At 34.0% G+C, this 15,990-nt stretch overlaps 1 protein-coding gene across 2 annotated transcripts in view; it reads left to right on the top strand.

The window, feature by feature from the left end:
• Window positions 1-11,085, top strand: part of LOC149790590 (MPN domain-containing protein-like) — an 82,186-nt gene extending 71,101 nt beyond the window's left edge. For both annotated transcript variants that reach the window (XM_089972684.1, XM_089972683.1), the window contains exon 15: window positions 818-11,085. In XM_089972684.1, the coding sequence (XP_089828810.1) occupies window positions 818-904 (87 nt within the window). In that variant the 3' untranslated portion in view covers window positions 905-11,085. The remainder of the gene's footprint in view (window positions 1-817) is intronic.
• Window positions 11,086-15,990: the final 4,905 nt, after the last annotated feature.

Raw genomic sequence — 15,990 nt, 5'->3', positions numbered from 1 at the left:
ACTGGGTGGGACATCACGCTACATGTCTGTGGCATGATGCCTCAGTGCTAGACATCACTATAAACTGCCACACTGCCGACATTGTAGGAGTATGACTGAAAAATTGTTAAAGCTACATTAAAAATCCTAATCACACACACTCACACATTCCTGAGTGTACAATGTCCATTGACATAGCAAGATTACCAGCATGTTTAACTCACAGCAATGCAGATGCAAAAGATCATTTTCTGTGCTGAAAAAATTCAACCAGATCTTCAGAGAAGTTTTAAAACCTGCAACATACAATCTCTATTGAGTGCAAAGAGTAACACAAATGGCACTCGCATTACCTTCACCCCATCCTAGCTTCCAAACCATTTATATCATCCAATTAAGAAAATATTTCTCTGTTACTGTTTTTATTTTTATTTTATATTTATTTAATATCTTTCTGATTGTGATTTTTTTAGTATTTATATAATGATGGGTTTGAACAATGCTAAATCTACCAACTATTTTTTGCTTGTGATTTTATTAAATGTTTCAAAGAAAATATGTTGTTGTTTTTTTATTGTATACGAATTTCCAATTATTTTATATTTGTTTATATGAAATGATAATTTATTTTCAATTGGACATCACCTTTTTGGCGTCATGCACACTGATTTGCCCTTAGGATTTCAAAACACTTTTTATGCCATCAAAATCATCCAGCACTATCTGTGAATATGGCAGCTATAAAATAAAATTACACACTGGTATTTTTGGAAGAGTATTGGCTATGGTATCACCATTAAAAATTCTAACATTTTACAGCTTGTTATTCTCATTTCAGACGTCTCTGTCTAACAAGCTGCCAGAAGACCAGATGGAGAATGGGACATTTCTGGACTTTGTTGGACATCTACTTATCTCAAAGTGACTTGTCCATAGTGAAGACTTTACAAATCAAAAGTGGCATTTACACACTGTGCATTTCATTGAACCTTTTTCATGTGTTCTGGCTGTATGTATGGAGTTGGCATATAGTGTTAACCATGTATGTCTGTCATGTCTATTCATGTCCTGCCTTATCCTGTCATGTCCATCCATCACAAATTTCAGTAACTTTTCAAGGACATAATGGATTGAAATGCAACTTAGTCATATTTAATGGAGTTATGGCCCCCTATTTGACTTGGGACTTAAGACTCTTTAATTGGGGCATCTTTGTGTGTAAGAATGGAGTTATGGCCCCTATATTTGACTTGGGACTTAAGATTCTTTAATTGGGGCATCTTTGTGTGTAAGAATGGAGTTATGGCCCCTATATTTGACTTGGGACTTAAGACTCTTTAATTGGGGCATCTTTGTGTGTAAAAATGGAGTTATGGCCCCCATATTTGACTTGGGACTTAAGACTCTTTAATTGGGGCATCTTTTTGTGTGTACAAATGGATCCCAAGAATTTCTTCTTGAGATGAATTGGAAATGATTGAGATGAATATTTATTGAATTAGTCAAATCAGTTCATCATTTTATTTAATATGAACACATTTTTTTCTGGGAAAGATTGAATTCTCACAGACTCCATTAAAACTTAACTGAATACTGTGAGGGGATTTTTAAAAAATGGTCATCCAATTTTATGAAACTTTACAAGTCAAATTGTTTAGATTACATAACATTTTTGTATATACATAAACATACACATTTTGTTATATTTTGGCAGAAAGGATGAGTCTGATAATGATATGTTGAACCCATTAGAACACAACATATTGATATGCTATATGCTGAAGTCATTAGGCCAACACATATTCATATGCCATATGCTGAAGTCATTAGGCCAACACATATTCATATACCATATGCTGAAGTCTTTAGGCCAACATATATTCATATGCCATATGCTGAAGTCATTAGGCCAACACATATTCATACCCTTTATGCTGAAGTCATTAGTCCAAGACAGTTATATGCTATATGCTAAAGCCATTAGGCCAAGACTTATTCTTACTCAGTATGTTTAAGTCATTAGGCCAAGACATTCATATGCCATATGCTAAAGTGATTAGGCCAAGACAAATTCTATAGCCATCTAGAAATGTAGACATGTGGATGTCAGTGAAAACACCAGAAAGTTTCAATTTTGTAATGCCAAACAAGCCAGGTAAGATTAACAGGGTATGTAATAATATAATTTATAGGGGCTCCAAGTGGCCGAGCGGTCTAAAGCGCTCTCCGTTACGGATCACTGCCATCTCACCTCTGTCTGCGCCGGTTCGAGTCTCGGATTCGGCCAATGTGGGTATGTGAGAAAGCTTGTCAGTAGCTTCTCGTGGGTCGGTGGTTCTTTCTGGGGTTTTCCCGGGTTCTTCCTCCACCATTAATACTGGCCACCATGCATAGCCTATCGTGTGCTGAAAAATGGCATTAAACCCGACAACAACAACAACAATGATATAATTTTCTGTCACTTTAACAATACAGTTCTCCACTTATTTTGTGGAGTAAATATTTGTGATGTCTTATCTGGTTCCAAGAGTAAAAGTAAATGGAATTTCTGATTATAATTTAGGCTACCATGAGGTATTTTCACAAGAGTAATTTATATAACCATGTTAGACAGAAATTAATAATGTGATTTTGAAAGCAGGGGCTTAGAAAAACAAAAACACAATGTTAGACAGAAATTAATGTATTTTTGAAAGTGGGGCTTAGAAAAACAAAAGCACAATTTAAGACAGAAATTAATAATGTATTTTTGAAAGCAGGTCTTAGAAAATCATAAACACAATGTTAGACAGAAATTAATAATGTATTTTTGAAAGCAGGTGCTTAGAAAAACAAAAACACAATGTTAGAAATTAATAATATATTTTTGAAAGCAGGTGCTTAGAAAAACAAACACACAATGTTAGACAGAAATTAATAATGTATTTTTGAAAGCAGGTCTTAGAAAAACAAAACCACAATATTAGACAGAAATTAATAATGTGATTTTGAAAGCAGGGGCTTAGAAAAACAAAAACACAATGTAAGACAGAAATTAATAATGTATTTTTGAAAGTAGGTGCTTAGAAAAACAAAAAGACAATGTTAGACAGAAATTAATGTATTTTTGAAAGCGGGGCTTAGCAAAACAAAAACACAATGTAGTTGCATTTGAACAACATAATTGTGAACAGTGTTGAGACATTGATTTGGCAGATGAGTAAAACTTTGACAAAATAATGGACCAGAAAGTGGACACTATCTGGGTTAAATGACTTAGGATGGTGGGCAACATTAAGATGACATACTGCAAAGGAAAAGTGGGCAATACTTTAATTAGATATGGGATGGGGAAATACTTTAATTATATATGGTGGGGGGCGGTATTCTAATTATATATGGGGAGGGGCAATATTCTAATTATATATGGGGAGGGGCAATATTCTAATTATATATGGGGAGGGGCAATACTTTAATTAGATATGGGGAGGGGCAATATTCTAATTATATATGGGAAGGGGCAATATTTTAATTATATATGGGGAGGAAGGCAGACGATAATTGGATTTTTAAGAAAGATTGTGCAGAATGAGTGATCTTTTGGACAGTATAATGAAAAAGAACAATTCACAGTGATAAGTTGACATTATTTACAAAGTTGAACTAAATTTTAATTTAAAAAAATGATTGAGAAAGATGAATGATATTGTGGACAATCAAAGAAAGGTGGGCAATATTTAGATGACATTGTTTTCAAAGATGAGTAAAATTTGGTTTTTGATTTGATTGTTTGGAAGTAATAGAAATTCATATCTGAAAGAATGATGGTATTAATTGCATTATATAATGCTAAGAAAGGTGGGCCACACTAATTGGAAGGCATATCATAATGACTATTGGCAATAATTGCATTATATAATGCAAAGAAAGGTGAGCCACACTAATTGGAAGGCATATCATAATGAATATTGGCATTAATTGCATTATATAATGCTAAAAAAGGTGGGCCACACTAATTGGAAGGCATATCATAATGAATATTGGCATTAATTGCATTATATAATGCAAAGAAAGGTGGGCCACATTTATTGGAAGGCATATCATAATGAATATTGGCATTAATTGCATTATATAATGCAAAGAAAGGTGAGCCACACTAATTGGAAGGCATATCATAATGAATATTGGCATTAATTGCATTATATAATGCTAAGAAAGGTGGGCCGCACTAATTGGAAGGCATATCACAATGAATATTGACATTAATTACATTATATAATACTAAGAAATGTGTTCCACACTAATTGGGGGCCTCGTGTGGTCTAAAGCGCTCTCCGTTACGGATCACTGCAATCTCACCTCTGCGTGGGTTCAAGTCTAGGATTCGGCCAATGTGGGTATGTGAGAAAGCTTGCCATTAGCGTCTCATGGGTCGGTGGTTCTTCTTGGGTTTTCCCGGGTTCTTCCTCCACCATTAATACTGGCCGCCATGCATGGCCTATTGTATGCTGAAAAATTGCATTAAGCCCCACAACAACAACAACAACCACACTAATTGAAAGGCATATCACAATGAATTTTGGCATTAATTTCATTATATAATGCTAAGAAAGGTGGGCCACACTAATTGGAAGGCATATGATAACGAATATTGGCATTAATTACATTATATAATGCTAAGAAACGTGTTCCACATTAACTGGAAGGCATATCATAACAAATATTGTTATTAATTACATTATATAATGCTAAGAAACGTGTTCCACACTAACTGGAAGGCATATCATAATGAATATTGGCATTAATTGCATTATATAATGCAAAGAAAGGTGGGCCACACTGATTGGAAGGCATATCATACTGAATATTGGCATTAATTACATTATATAATGCTAAGAAAGGTGGGCCACACTAATTGAAAGAAAAATACTCTCTAAAGGTGGGCAATATTTGGATTTTAAAATTGTTTTGGAAAAGTGGGCATTATTTTGGATGACAGTGGCTAAGAAGGTTGGGGCAGTAGTTTAATCACAATACTAAATTACATGATTTCAGAGTAAGATGTGCAATAGTTTTGTCAGAAAGGCACTACTAAATGACATCATATCAAAGAAAGATGGGCAATAGTTTTGTCAGAAAGGCACTACTAAATGACATCATATCAAAGAAAGATGGGCAATAGTTTGTCAAAAAGGCACTACTAAATGATATTAGAGAAAGATGGGCAATAGTTTTGTCAGAAAGGCACTACTAAATGACATCATAACAGGGAAAGATGGGTATCATTTTCACTGCAAAACTGCTTAGAAATTTGGGTAAGTTTTGCATGGTATAATATCTCAGACAAATTCAGAAAATGTGGATGGTATTATAGCATAGAAAGTTGGCCAGTATTTGAATCACATAATAGAGTAGATAGATAAGGAAAATTTAGATAATGTATAGAAGCATATGTCCACCAGTTTGATTTTTAGTACACCTGGTCATAATGACAAGTGAGCTTTTGGTATATCCATGTGTCCATGGTCCATTGTCCATCTGTTGACACTTCCTTGTTTCCACTTTTAATGCCATGGTTTTGATCCGATATTGATCAATCTTGAAATATTGATTTACATAATCAGTATCTCATATGAGTTGAAATATGAGCAAGATCTGGAGGACATGTTCTGATCTGATTTTCATCAGACTCTGAATATATACTTATATCATCTCAAATCTTGGACAGATTTGATAATGATCCATGCATATTAATGAAATGATCTTTTATCTGATTGGTTGAACTTGTTAACATCTGGAAGCCATACTTCTGATCTGATTTTGATCAAACTTAGATGTTGAGCTGAAATCATGGCTGTTTCTTAAAGAGCTTGTTTAGACCTTAGCATAACATTAGTATATGAAATTATAAATATATTATGAGCAAGTGCTGTAAATATTATTAAATTCAGGACAGTTAGAAAAGTTTTCAATTCCTATATTATATGTTTAATTTTGTGTCTTTTTACATGTCTTCTTTCACTAAAGGAAAGCAAGGGAGGTAACTAATGATGTTGACGATTGAGAATCACACAATTGGGTTACACAGCAAAATAATGCAACCAGATTTAAATATAAGTTGTTGAAAATATGATGCAAACATTTTGTTTGAAGAATTTATTATAATTAATGAGTAAAATAGTACACCATGTGTCTGCAATAAATAATTTGTAGTTTATGACCAAAAACAATGTATAAAAAGGAAATAATGTTAGAGAAAAAAAATATACAGTTCCAAGCTAGCATGAACAATGTGCAGTGTTGAATTAAAGGTCTGACTTACTTTATGCAGTTATTAATGATTGTTTACAAGTATTTGTGTTTTTTTTCTTTTAATATTATTTTGCTCTGACTAGAAAATACTGTAAAAACTATGTCTAAGTTTATAAATTTATTTGTAGAGAATTATTTCTGGAACTTTGCCACATTTAAAATACTTAAATATTTGGAGGCCACTTTTATATATTTGATGAAATAAAATTTACCATTTGCTAATATTGCCATGTTAAAGTGCCTTAAAATGTGTTATTCAGATATTGTTTGTATTTTACAATATATATAACATTTTTAGTTATTAAGTAGTACCCTGATAAGCATTTCTTTCTAAACCTTAAAAAATCTATGAGCTTAAGAAAATTCAATTTCAACTTTTGTGACACCAATGCGTTTATGTAGAGCACAAATTAAAGTTTGGTCAGTGAACTTAACTTTTCACAATTTTAGATTGTCATTTATGAGCAAGAGATGATAAATATTAGTATGTCTTTATCATTGAAAAATTTGTTCAGAGTATAATAAAACAGGTAAAATTTACATGATATTAAGTTTGAGAGATATTATTCATAGTTTGTGTTCTTACAGTACTACAACTAAGTGACATAGTCATCATGTAAACCAGGTTAGTGATATCACGCCCAGTTGGGTCTCTAGTTTACTTTCTAGCTTCATTAACATATCTCAGTGTATCATGTACACCTAATTATATCATGTCTCTGACTGTTTTTCTTTTTTCCTATTTCAAAAAACACTTATTTATTGTAGTTCCAAAGGATGAATTGTGGTGTGAATATTAAGAGAATATAGTTTTGAAAACAGTAACTAGATTGGCTTGGCCTTGTCTGTTAGAGCACAAATATTTTTTCTCTCTCTTCATTATTTCTCTCTCTATTCATTCTTTCTTCATTGTTTGATTACAATATCTGACATTAAAATTTGGTAATGAAAAGTTTGCAAACCAGTGAATTTATGTACTTAAGCTACATTTGTATGTAATGAAATTGAAAGGAAATGGGATTATAGATGGATGCAAATATTTTGACTCCACCAAGAACTAATGAGAGCTGCTTTACCAAAGCATGCAACTTTAAAAGGAAATTGATTTTAAATTATAAAATGGTTCATTAATGTTTGCAGTGACAGAATCATGCATAATGTGCACTCATTAGCAAATACCCAGATTGGCTGTCATTTAATGTATGGTATATAAGCATCAGTGGTGTTTTTTCCTGCTTATAATTTCCTATGAACAGCATTGAGCATGACATTTCAGCAGGGACAGCTAGCAATGCTCATGTCCTTAAATATCATATGTCCTCGTGTAACATCTTCATGAATAGCACATATCACCATGTGCCATCAGTTCAGTTAGTATTACCCGTGTATTCTGTCCCATTTGTCCTCATGTCACATCTTCATGAATAGCATATATCACCATATGCCATCAGTTCAGTTAGTATTACCCATGTATTCTGTCCCATTTATCCTCATGTAACATCTTAATGAATAGCATATATCACCATGTGCCATCAGTTCAGTTAGTATTACCCATGTGTTCTGTCCCATTTGTCCTCATGTCACATCTTAATGAACAGTATAGATCACTATGTGCCATCAGTTCAGTTAGTATTACCCATGTATTCTGTCCCATTTGTCCTCATGTCACATCTTAATGAACAGTATAGATCACTATGTGCCATCAGTTCAGTTAGTATTACCCATGTATTCTGTCCCATTTGTCCTCATGTCACATCTTAATGAACAGTATATATCACCATGTGCCATCAGTTCAGTTAGTATTACCCATGTATTCTGTCCCATTTGTCCTCATGTCACATCTTAATGAACAGTATAGATCACTATGTGCCATCAGTTCAGTTAGTATTACCCATGTGTTCTGTCCCATTTGTCCTCATGTCACATCTTAATGAACAGTATATATCACCATGTGCCATCAGTTCAGTTGGTATTACCCATGTATTCTGTCCCATTTATCCTCATGTCACATCTTAATGAACAGTATAGATCACTATGTGCCATCAGTTCAATTAGTATTACCCATGTATTCTGTCCCATTTATCCTCATGTCACATCTTAATGAACAGTATAGATCACTATGTGCCATTAGGTGCAGGTAGTACTACCCATGTATTCTGTCCCATTTGCTGTGTAACATCTTATTGAACATCACAGAACATTATGTGCCGTCAGGGGTAGGTAGTATTACTCATGTATTCTCTTCCATTTGTTGTGTCACATCTTAATGAACATCATAGAACATTATGTGCCATCATGGATAGATAGTGTTAGTCACCAGAGATGCCCATCTTTCCGAATTTGGTGTGAATGTCCCGAATTTCCAAGCTTGTTCATGAATCATGTTGCCAAATACAAAAAATAAGATTTTTGTAGTAAAAAAATTAACCAAAAGAAACATTTACTGGAAGTTGAAATCGTATGCAAGTATTTTCAGTCCTTGCAAGTCTTTATCTTTAATTTGTAACATCATCATACACCTTGGGAGTATTTTCAGCCCTTTCCTGTCTTTATGGTAATTGCAACATAAGACCAGTTTCTGGCATACACCTTGGGTGTTTTTTCAGCCCTTTTTTGTCTTTATGCTAATTTGCGACATAAGACCAGTTTCTGGCATACACCTTGGGATTTTTTTCAGCCCTTTCCTGTCTTTGGTGGCGCTCTACAGTTTCATATTTTGCCTAGGGTTAGAATTTTAAAGAAAAGGAATTTCCCCCGGCTTTCCTCACTGGTTATACTGGCTATTTAAAAAAGACCTTGTATATCTTGGGTATAATTCAAAGAACCTTTAATTTCCTTTATTTTGGTATATGGTTGATGGGTGTAATATGGATTATAAAGTTTACAGCTTGGCCTTTATCCAGATGTGCATCTTTCAAAAAAGTGCTAGCATCACTTGGTCAATTTCACTTCCTGAACTTCAGATGTAAATTTTATAAAAAAAGAGCCGATAACGTTTTTTTTATACATTTTATATATTTGGTAATTCATTCATTGCACTTTCAGAAGCTGGTATCGTCTAGTCTGACAAAATTCATTTTCCCTCTTCTAATAGCTGCTATGGATAGTGTACTTTAGACTAATTCAGGCTGAGTTTTTAGCACAAGGGAGCAGTCATTTTAGTTAGCAGTGTGCTTAGATCATGTACAGTTTCCAAAAGTACAATATCCAAAGAAATATCATCCACATTACATTAATGTAGCATAGAGGTATGCCAACATTCTCTCCACTGTGCATGTCTTAAATGCAAACAACTTCACCTTACATATGTCACTCTCTGAAAAGTACATAATAACTGGTGAGCGCCCCCTTTATGGTAATTTGCGACATAAGACCAGTTTCTGGCATACACCTTGGGAGTTTTTTCAGCCCTTTCCTATCTTTATGCTAATTTGCAACATAAGACCAGTTTCTGGCGTACACCTTAGGTGGCGCTCTACAGTTTCGTATTTTGCACAGGGTTAGGATTTTAAAGAAAAAGGATTTCCCCGGCTTTCCTCACTGGTTATACTGGCTATTTAAAAAAGACCTTGTATATCTTAGGTATAATGCAAAGAACCTTTAATTCCCTTTATTTTGGTGTATGATTGATGGGTGTACTATGGGTTATAGAGTATACAGCTTGGCCTTACTTCAAATGTGCACCTTTCAAAAAAGTGCTAGCTCTACTTGGTCATTTTCACTTCCTGAACTTCAGAGGTAAATTGTATAAAAAAGAGCTGATAACTTTTTTTTACATTTTATATATTTGGTAATTCATTCATTGCACTTTCAGAAGCTGGTATTGTCTAGTCTGGTAAAATTCATTTTCCCTATTTTAATAGCTGCTATGTATAGTGTACTTTAGACTAATTCAGACTGATTTTTTAACACAAGGGAGCAGTCATTTTAGTTAGCAGTGTGCTTAAATCATGTAAAATTTCCAAAAGTACAATATCCAAAAGAAATATCATCCACATTACATTAATGTAGCATAGAGGTATGCAAACATTCTCTCCACTGTGCATGTTTTAAATGCCAACTACTTCACCTTACATACATCACTCTCTCAGAAGTACATATTATCTGGTGAGTGCCACCTTAGGAGTTTTTTCAGCCCTTTCCTGTCTTTATGGTAATTTGCAACATAAGACCAGTTTCTGGCATATAATATGATACTATAATCAGAATAGTTTGTTTTAGTCCTTCCAAGTCTAAAACCATAATTCGTAACAGATGATCAATTTCACTGCATTTATTTGAAATGCTTCATTTTGCTTGTGTTTGCTTCATGATGTACTTTTCTAGTTTGTTTGTTTTTTAATTAGATATCTACAACATACGTGTTGACATGTGAACCATTTTCTGCAATGTTTCTATAAACCTTTCATGTGTGACTTGACTTTAAAATGTGGGACAGTAATTTTAAGCCAATCTTGATTGCCATAAAATGATATTGGAAAAGGATCTTTTGGCAAGCTGAAAAGAGCCAGTAGCAGTTTGGAGAACAGTTAAAAAATACAATGGTCTGTCTACTGTAAATAGTTTTATATAGCTGTACATATACATGTTTTATAATTTTTTGTAATGATTTTATCATTCTTCTGGTTTCAGTGTGGAATTTTTTTTGGTTGCAGTAATTGTCACAAAGTTTTCAATAGAATCACAAATTGTTTCCTTCTTGTCTATAATTTCCTTGGTTAGCAATGGGCATCTCTGTATTACCCATGTATTATGTTCCATTTGTTGTGTCACATCTTAATGAACAGCATGTACCATCGGGGGTGCATACTATTACCCATGTATTCTGTTGCATTTGTCCTCGTGTCACATCCTAAAGAACAGCATAGAGCACAATGTGCCATCAAGTAGCACATAGTGCCACACACAGTGCCACCACACATAGTGCCAGGTCAACATTGAATAGCTATCTGAGTAAGAAAAGTGAAACATTATTTAAAATGGACACTGACTGAATTACTCTGCAAGTTTTATTTTATGTGTGTGTAACTAATGAACATCATGAGTGTAATCTGAAACTTTAAAGGTATAATAATTGCTATTTTTAGATCTCCCTTTTGATGTAAACAAGGTCTGTTGCCTCACAGCAAGGAATTGACAGACATTCAGAAGCACCTGATAGTCCATTAAATCAAAATAGATTTTACATAAATTATCTGACATAACTGGAAGATCACATTTAAATATTTGTAAATTTTAAAAAGTTTTTCACAAAAGAGTTTCAGTAGAAAATGGGAAATGTACTTCCTCATCTTGATCATAACAAGTTTTGACAATTATAAACTGTCTTTGCATTACCAGACCATAGCTTTTAATAAGTTGGTCAGTATTCATGTGTTTGAAAGTCATTCACTATTCATGTGCTTGAAAGTCATGTGATTATTCATGTGTTTAAAAGTCATGTCATTAATCATGTGTTTAAAAGTCATGTCAGTATTCATGTGTTTGAAAATCATGTCAGTATTCATGTGTTTGAAAGTCATGTCATTATTCATGTGTTTAAAAGTCATGTCAGTATTCATGTGTTTGAAAGTCATGTCATTATTCATGTGTTTAAAGTCATGTCATTATTCATGTGTTTGAAAGTCATGTCAACAGCAGTTTAAAGACCATAATTTAACTTAAAACTTTCCAATTCATTTTTTTCTCCAGAAAATAACTTTGAATGACCATTGGATAAAAAAAAATTTGTATTAGGCTTAAAATCAAGAAGTTCCAGGCAAATTTTATTTTCAACATACAGTATCAAAATTTGACTGCATTATTTGTTCATTTTGCCATTTTCTCTAGCATCTTGAATTTAATTCACAGTCAGTAATGTTTGGAAGAATTGCATTGATTAAAAAAATGTTTGCATAAGCGATAAAATCAAGAAGGCTTTTTATCCATTTATTTTGCACTTTTCTTTCATCAAATGAATGTTAATTGAGTTTTATGGCCTCTGTCTGAGTTATTGTTTTGTCCATGCATATATTATTTAGCTGGTTGCTAGTTCATTTTCTGTACATAATTGGCTATTCATTGAAGTCCCAAGGATACACTAAGACAGCTAACACATGATCCTTGGATTACGAGTCCCAAGGATACACTGAGACAGCTCATGACCCTTGGATACAAGTTCCAAGGATACACTGAGACAGCTCATGACCCATGACCCTTGGATTACACGTCCCAAGGATACACTGAGACAGCTCATGACCCTTGGATTACAAGTCCCAAGGATACACTGAGACAGCTCATGACCCTTGGATTACAAGTCCCAAGGATACACCGAGACAGATCATGACCCATGACGCTTGCATTACAAGTCCCAAGGATATACTGAGACAGCTCATGACCCTTGGATTACAAGTCCCAATGATACACTGAGACAGCTCATGACCCTTGGATTACAAGTCCCAAGGATACACTGAGATGACTCATGTCCCATGACCCTTGGATTACAAGTCCCAAGGATACACTGAGACAGCTCATGACCCATGATCCTTGGATTACAAGTCCCAAGGATACACTGAGACAGCTCATGATCCATGACCCTTGGATTACAAGTCCCAAGGATACACTGAGACAGCTCATGACCCTTGGATTACAAGTCCCAAGGATACACTGAGATGACTCATGTCCCATGACCCTTGGATACAAGTCCCAAGGATACACTGAGACAGCTCATGACCCATGACCCTTGGATACAAGTCCCAAGGATACACTGAGATGACTCATGACCCTTGAACCTTGGATTACAAGCATGATGCTCTACCAACTGATATACTGTGGCTCCAACAAAAGATTTCTTCTATTGGACCATATGCTCTGAGGGCAAACATGTTGAATGCATGCATTTCTAGTTCTTTGTTTTATTTGTTTGATGGTTAGGATTGCATTGCATGAAGGTAAAAATCAAGCATGGTGTAATGTAGAGGGAATGTGTTTGGGTATACAAAATTAAAGTCTGGCCTGTTAGTAGTAATACTAGTACCTCTTCCTCCTGACGTATTTGACACATAGGCTTAGTACTAATACTAGTACCTCTTCTTTCTGACCTATTTGACACACATGCTTAGTACTAATACTAGTACCTCTTCTTCCTGACCTATTTGACACATAGGCTTAGTACTAATACTAGTACCCTTTCTTCCTGACCTATTTGACACATAGGCTTAGTACTAATACTAGTACCTCTTCTTCCTGACCTATTTGACACATAGGCTTAGTACTAATACTAGTACCTCTTCTTCCTGACCTATTTGACACATAGGCTTAGTACTAATACTAGTACCCTTTCTTCCTGACCTATTTGACACATAGGCTTAGTAATAATACTAGTACCTCTTCTTCCTGACCTATTTGACACATAGGCTTAGTACTAATACTAGTACCCCTTCTTCCTGACCTATTTGACACATAGGCTTAGTACTGATACTAGTACCTCTTCTTCCTGACCTATTTGACACATAGGCTTAGTACTAATACTAGTACCCTTTCTTCCTGACCTATTTGACACATAGGCTTAGTAATAATACTAGTACCTCTTCTTCCTGACCTATTTGACACATAGGCTTAGTACTAATACTAGTACCCCTTCTTCCTGACCTATTTGACACATAGGCTTAGTACTAATACTAGTACCTCTTCTTCCTGACTTATTTGACACATAGGCTTAGTACTAATGCTAGTACCTCTTCTTCCTGACCTATTTGACACATAGGCTTAGTACTAATACTAGTACCTTTTCTTCCTGACCTATTTGACACATAGGCTTAGTACTAATACTAGTACCTCTTCTTCCTGACCTATTTGACACATAGGCTTAGTACTAATGCTAGTAACTCTTCTTCCTGACCTATTTGACTCATAGGCTTATCATATAAATAAGAATAGCAACATATTCTTATCAGATGCCCTAATTTTGTCTCATACACTTAAACAATGGAGGTAACTGAACAAAATATTTTTCCCATAAATATCATCATCACATAGTATACATCGTTAATAAGGATACACAATATAACACAGTAATAAAACTCATCTTTTTACATTTTGATGTCATCCATCTTGTTACATTATAATGTCATCCATCTTGTTACATTATAATGTCATCCATCTTGTTGCATTATAATGTCATCCATCTTGTTACATTATAATGTCATCCATCTTGTTACATTATAATGTCATCCATCCATCTTGTTACAGCGTAATGTCATCCATCTTGTTACATTATAATGTCATCCATCTTGTTGCATTGTAATGTCATCCATCTTGTTACATTATAATGTCATCCATCTTGTTACATTATAATGTCATCCATTTTGTTGCATTATAATGTCATCCATCTTGTTACATTATGTCATCCATCTTTTTACATTTTGATGTCATCCATCTTGTTACATTATAATGTCATCCATCTTGTTACATTATAATGTCATCCATCTTGTTGCATTATAATGTCATCCATCTTGTTACATTATAATGTCATCCATCTTGTTACATTATAATGTCATCCATCCATCTTGTTACAGTGTAATGTCATCCATCTTGTTACATTATAATGTCATCCATCTTGTTGCATTGTAATGTCATCCATCTTGTTACATTATAATGTCATCCATCTTGTTACATTATAATGTCATCCATTTTGTTGCATTATAATGTCATCCATCTTGTTACATTATGTCATCCATCTTTTTACATTTTGATGTCATCCATCTTGTTACATTGTAATGTCATCCATCTTGTTACATTATAATGTCATCCATCTTGTTACATTGTAATGTCATCCATCTTGTTACATTATAATGTCATCCATCTTGTTACATTATAATGTCATCCATCTTTTTTCATTATGATGTCATCCAGCTTTTTACATTATGATGTCATCCATCTTGTTACATTATAATGTCATCCATCTTTTTTCATTATGTCATTTATCTTGTCACATTATGTCATCCAACTTGTTAACATTATAATGTCATCCAGCTTTTTACATTATGATGTCATCCAGGTTTTTAAATTATTATGTCATCCATCTTGTCACATTATGTCATCCATCTTGTTACATTATGTCATCCATCTTGTTGCATTATAATGTCATCCATCTTGTTACATTATGATGTCATCCAGCTTTTTACATTATGATGTCATCCAGAATGAAACTTGTCCATCCATCAGAGAATAAACTTACAATAATCTGTGATTATTTCTTCTAGGGGTTTTCTTATGTATGTGTACTGTGCTCTAACATTTATCCTATTATATGTGTACTGTATCATATATATATTTGTGTATGTGTGCTGTACCACATTTACTTATGTGTACTATCCTACATTTACATGTGAACTGTACTATTCCATATATAGATGTATATGTGCACTGTACCATATATACTTGTATATGTGTGCTGTACTGAATATACTTGTGTGTGTATGCTGTACTATATACATACTTGTGTGTGTGCTGTACTATATATACTTGTGTGTGTGCTGTACTGTATATACTTGTGCATGAGCGCTGTATGGTATATACATGTGCATGAGTGCTGTTCTATATATGAAATGTGCATGAGTGCTGTACTGTATATACTTGTGTGATGTACTGTATATACTTGTGTATGAGTGCTGTGCTGTATATACATGTGCATGAGTGCTGTTCTGTATATGCATGTGTATGAGTGCTGGACTGTATATA

The sequence above is a fragment of the Sinohyriopsis cumingii genome, chromosome 10, assembly GCF_028554795.1.
Source record: "Sinohyriopsis cumingii isolate HCF-2022 chromosome 10, ASM2855479v2, whole genome shotgun sequence".
NCBI classification, from domain to species: domain Eukaryota; kingdom Metazoa; phylum Mollusca; class Bivalvia; order Unionida; family Unionidae; genus Sinohyriopsis; species Sinohyriopsis cumingii.
The sequence above is the reverse complement of the archived record's forward strand: the minus strand, read 5'-3'. Positions and strand labels throughout refer to the sequence as shown.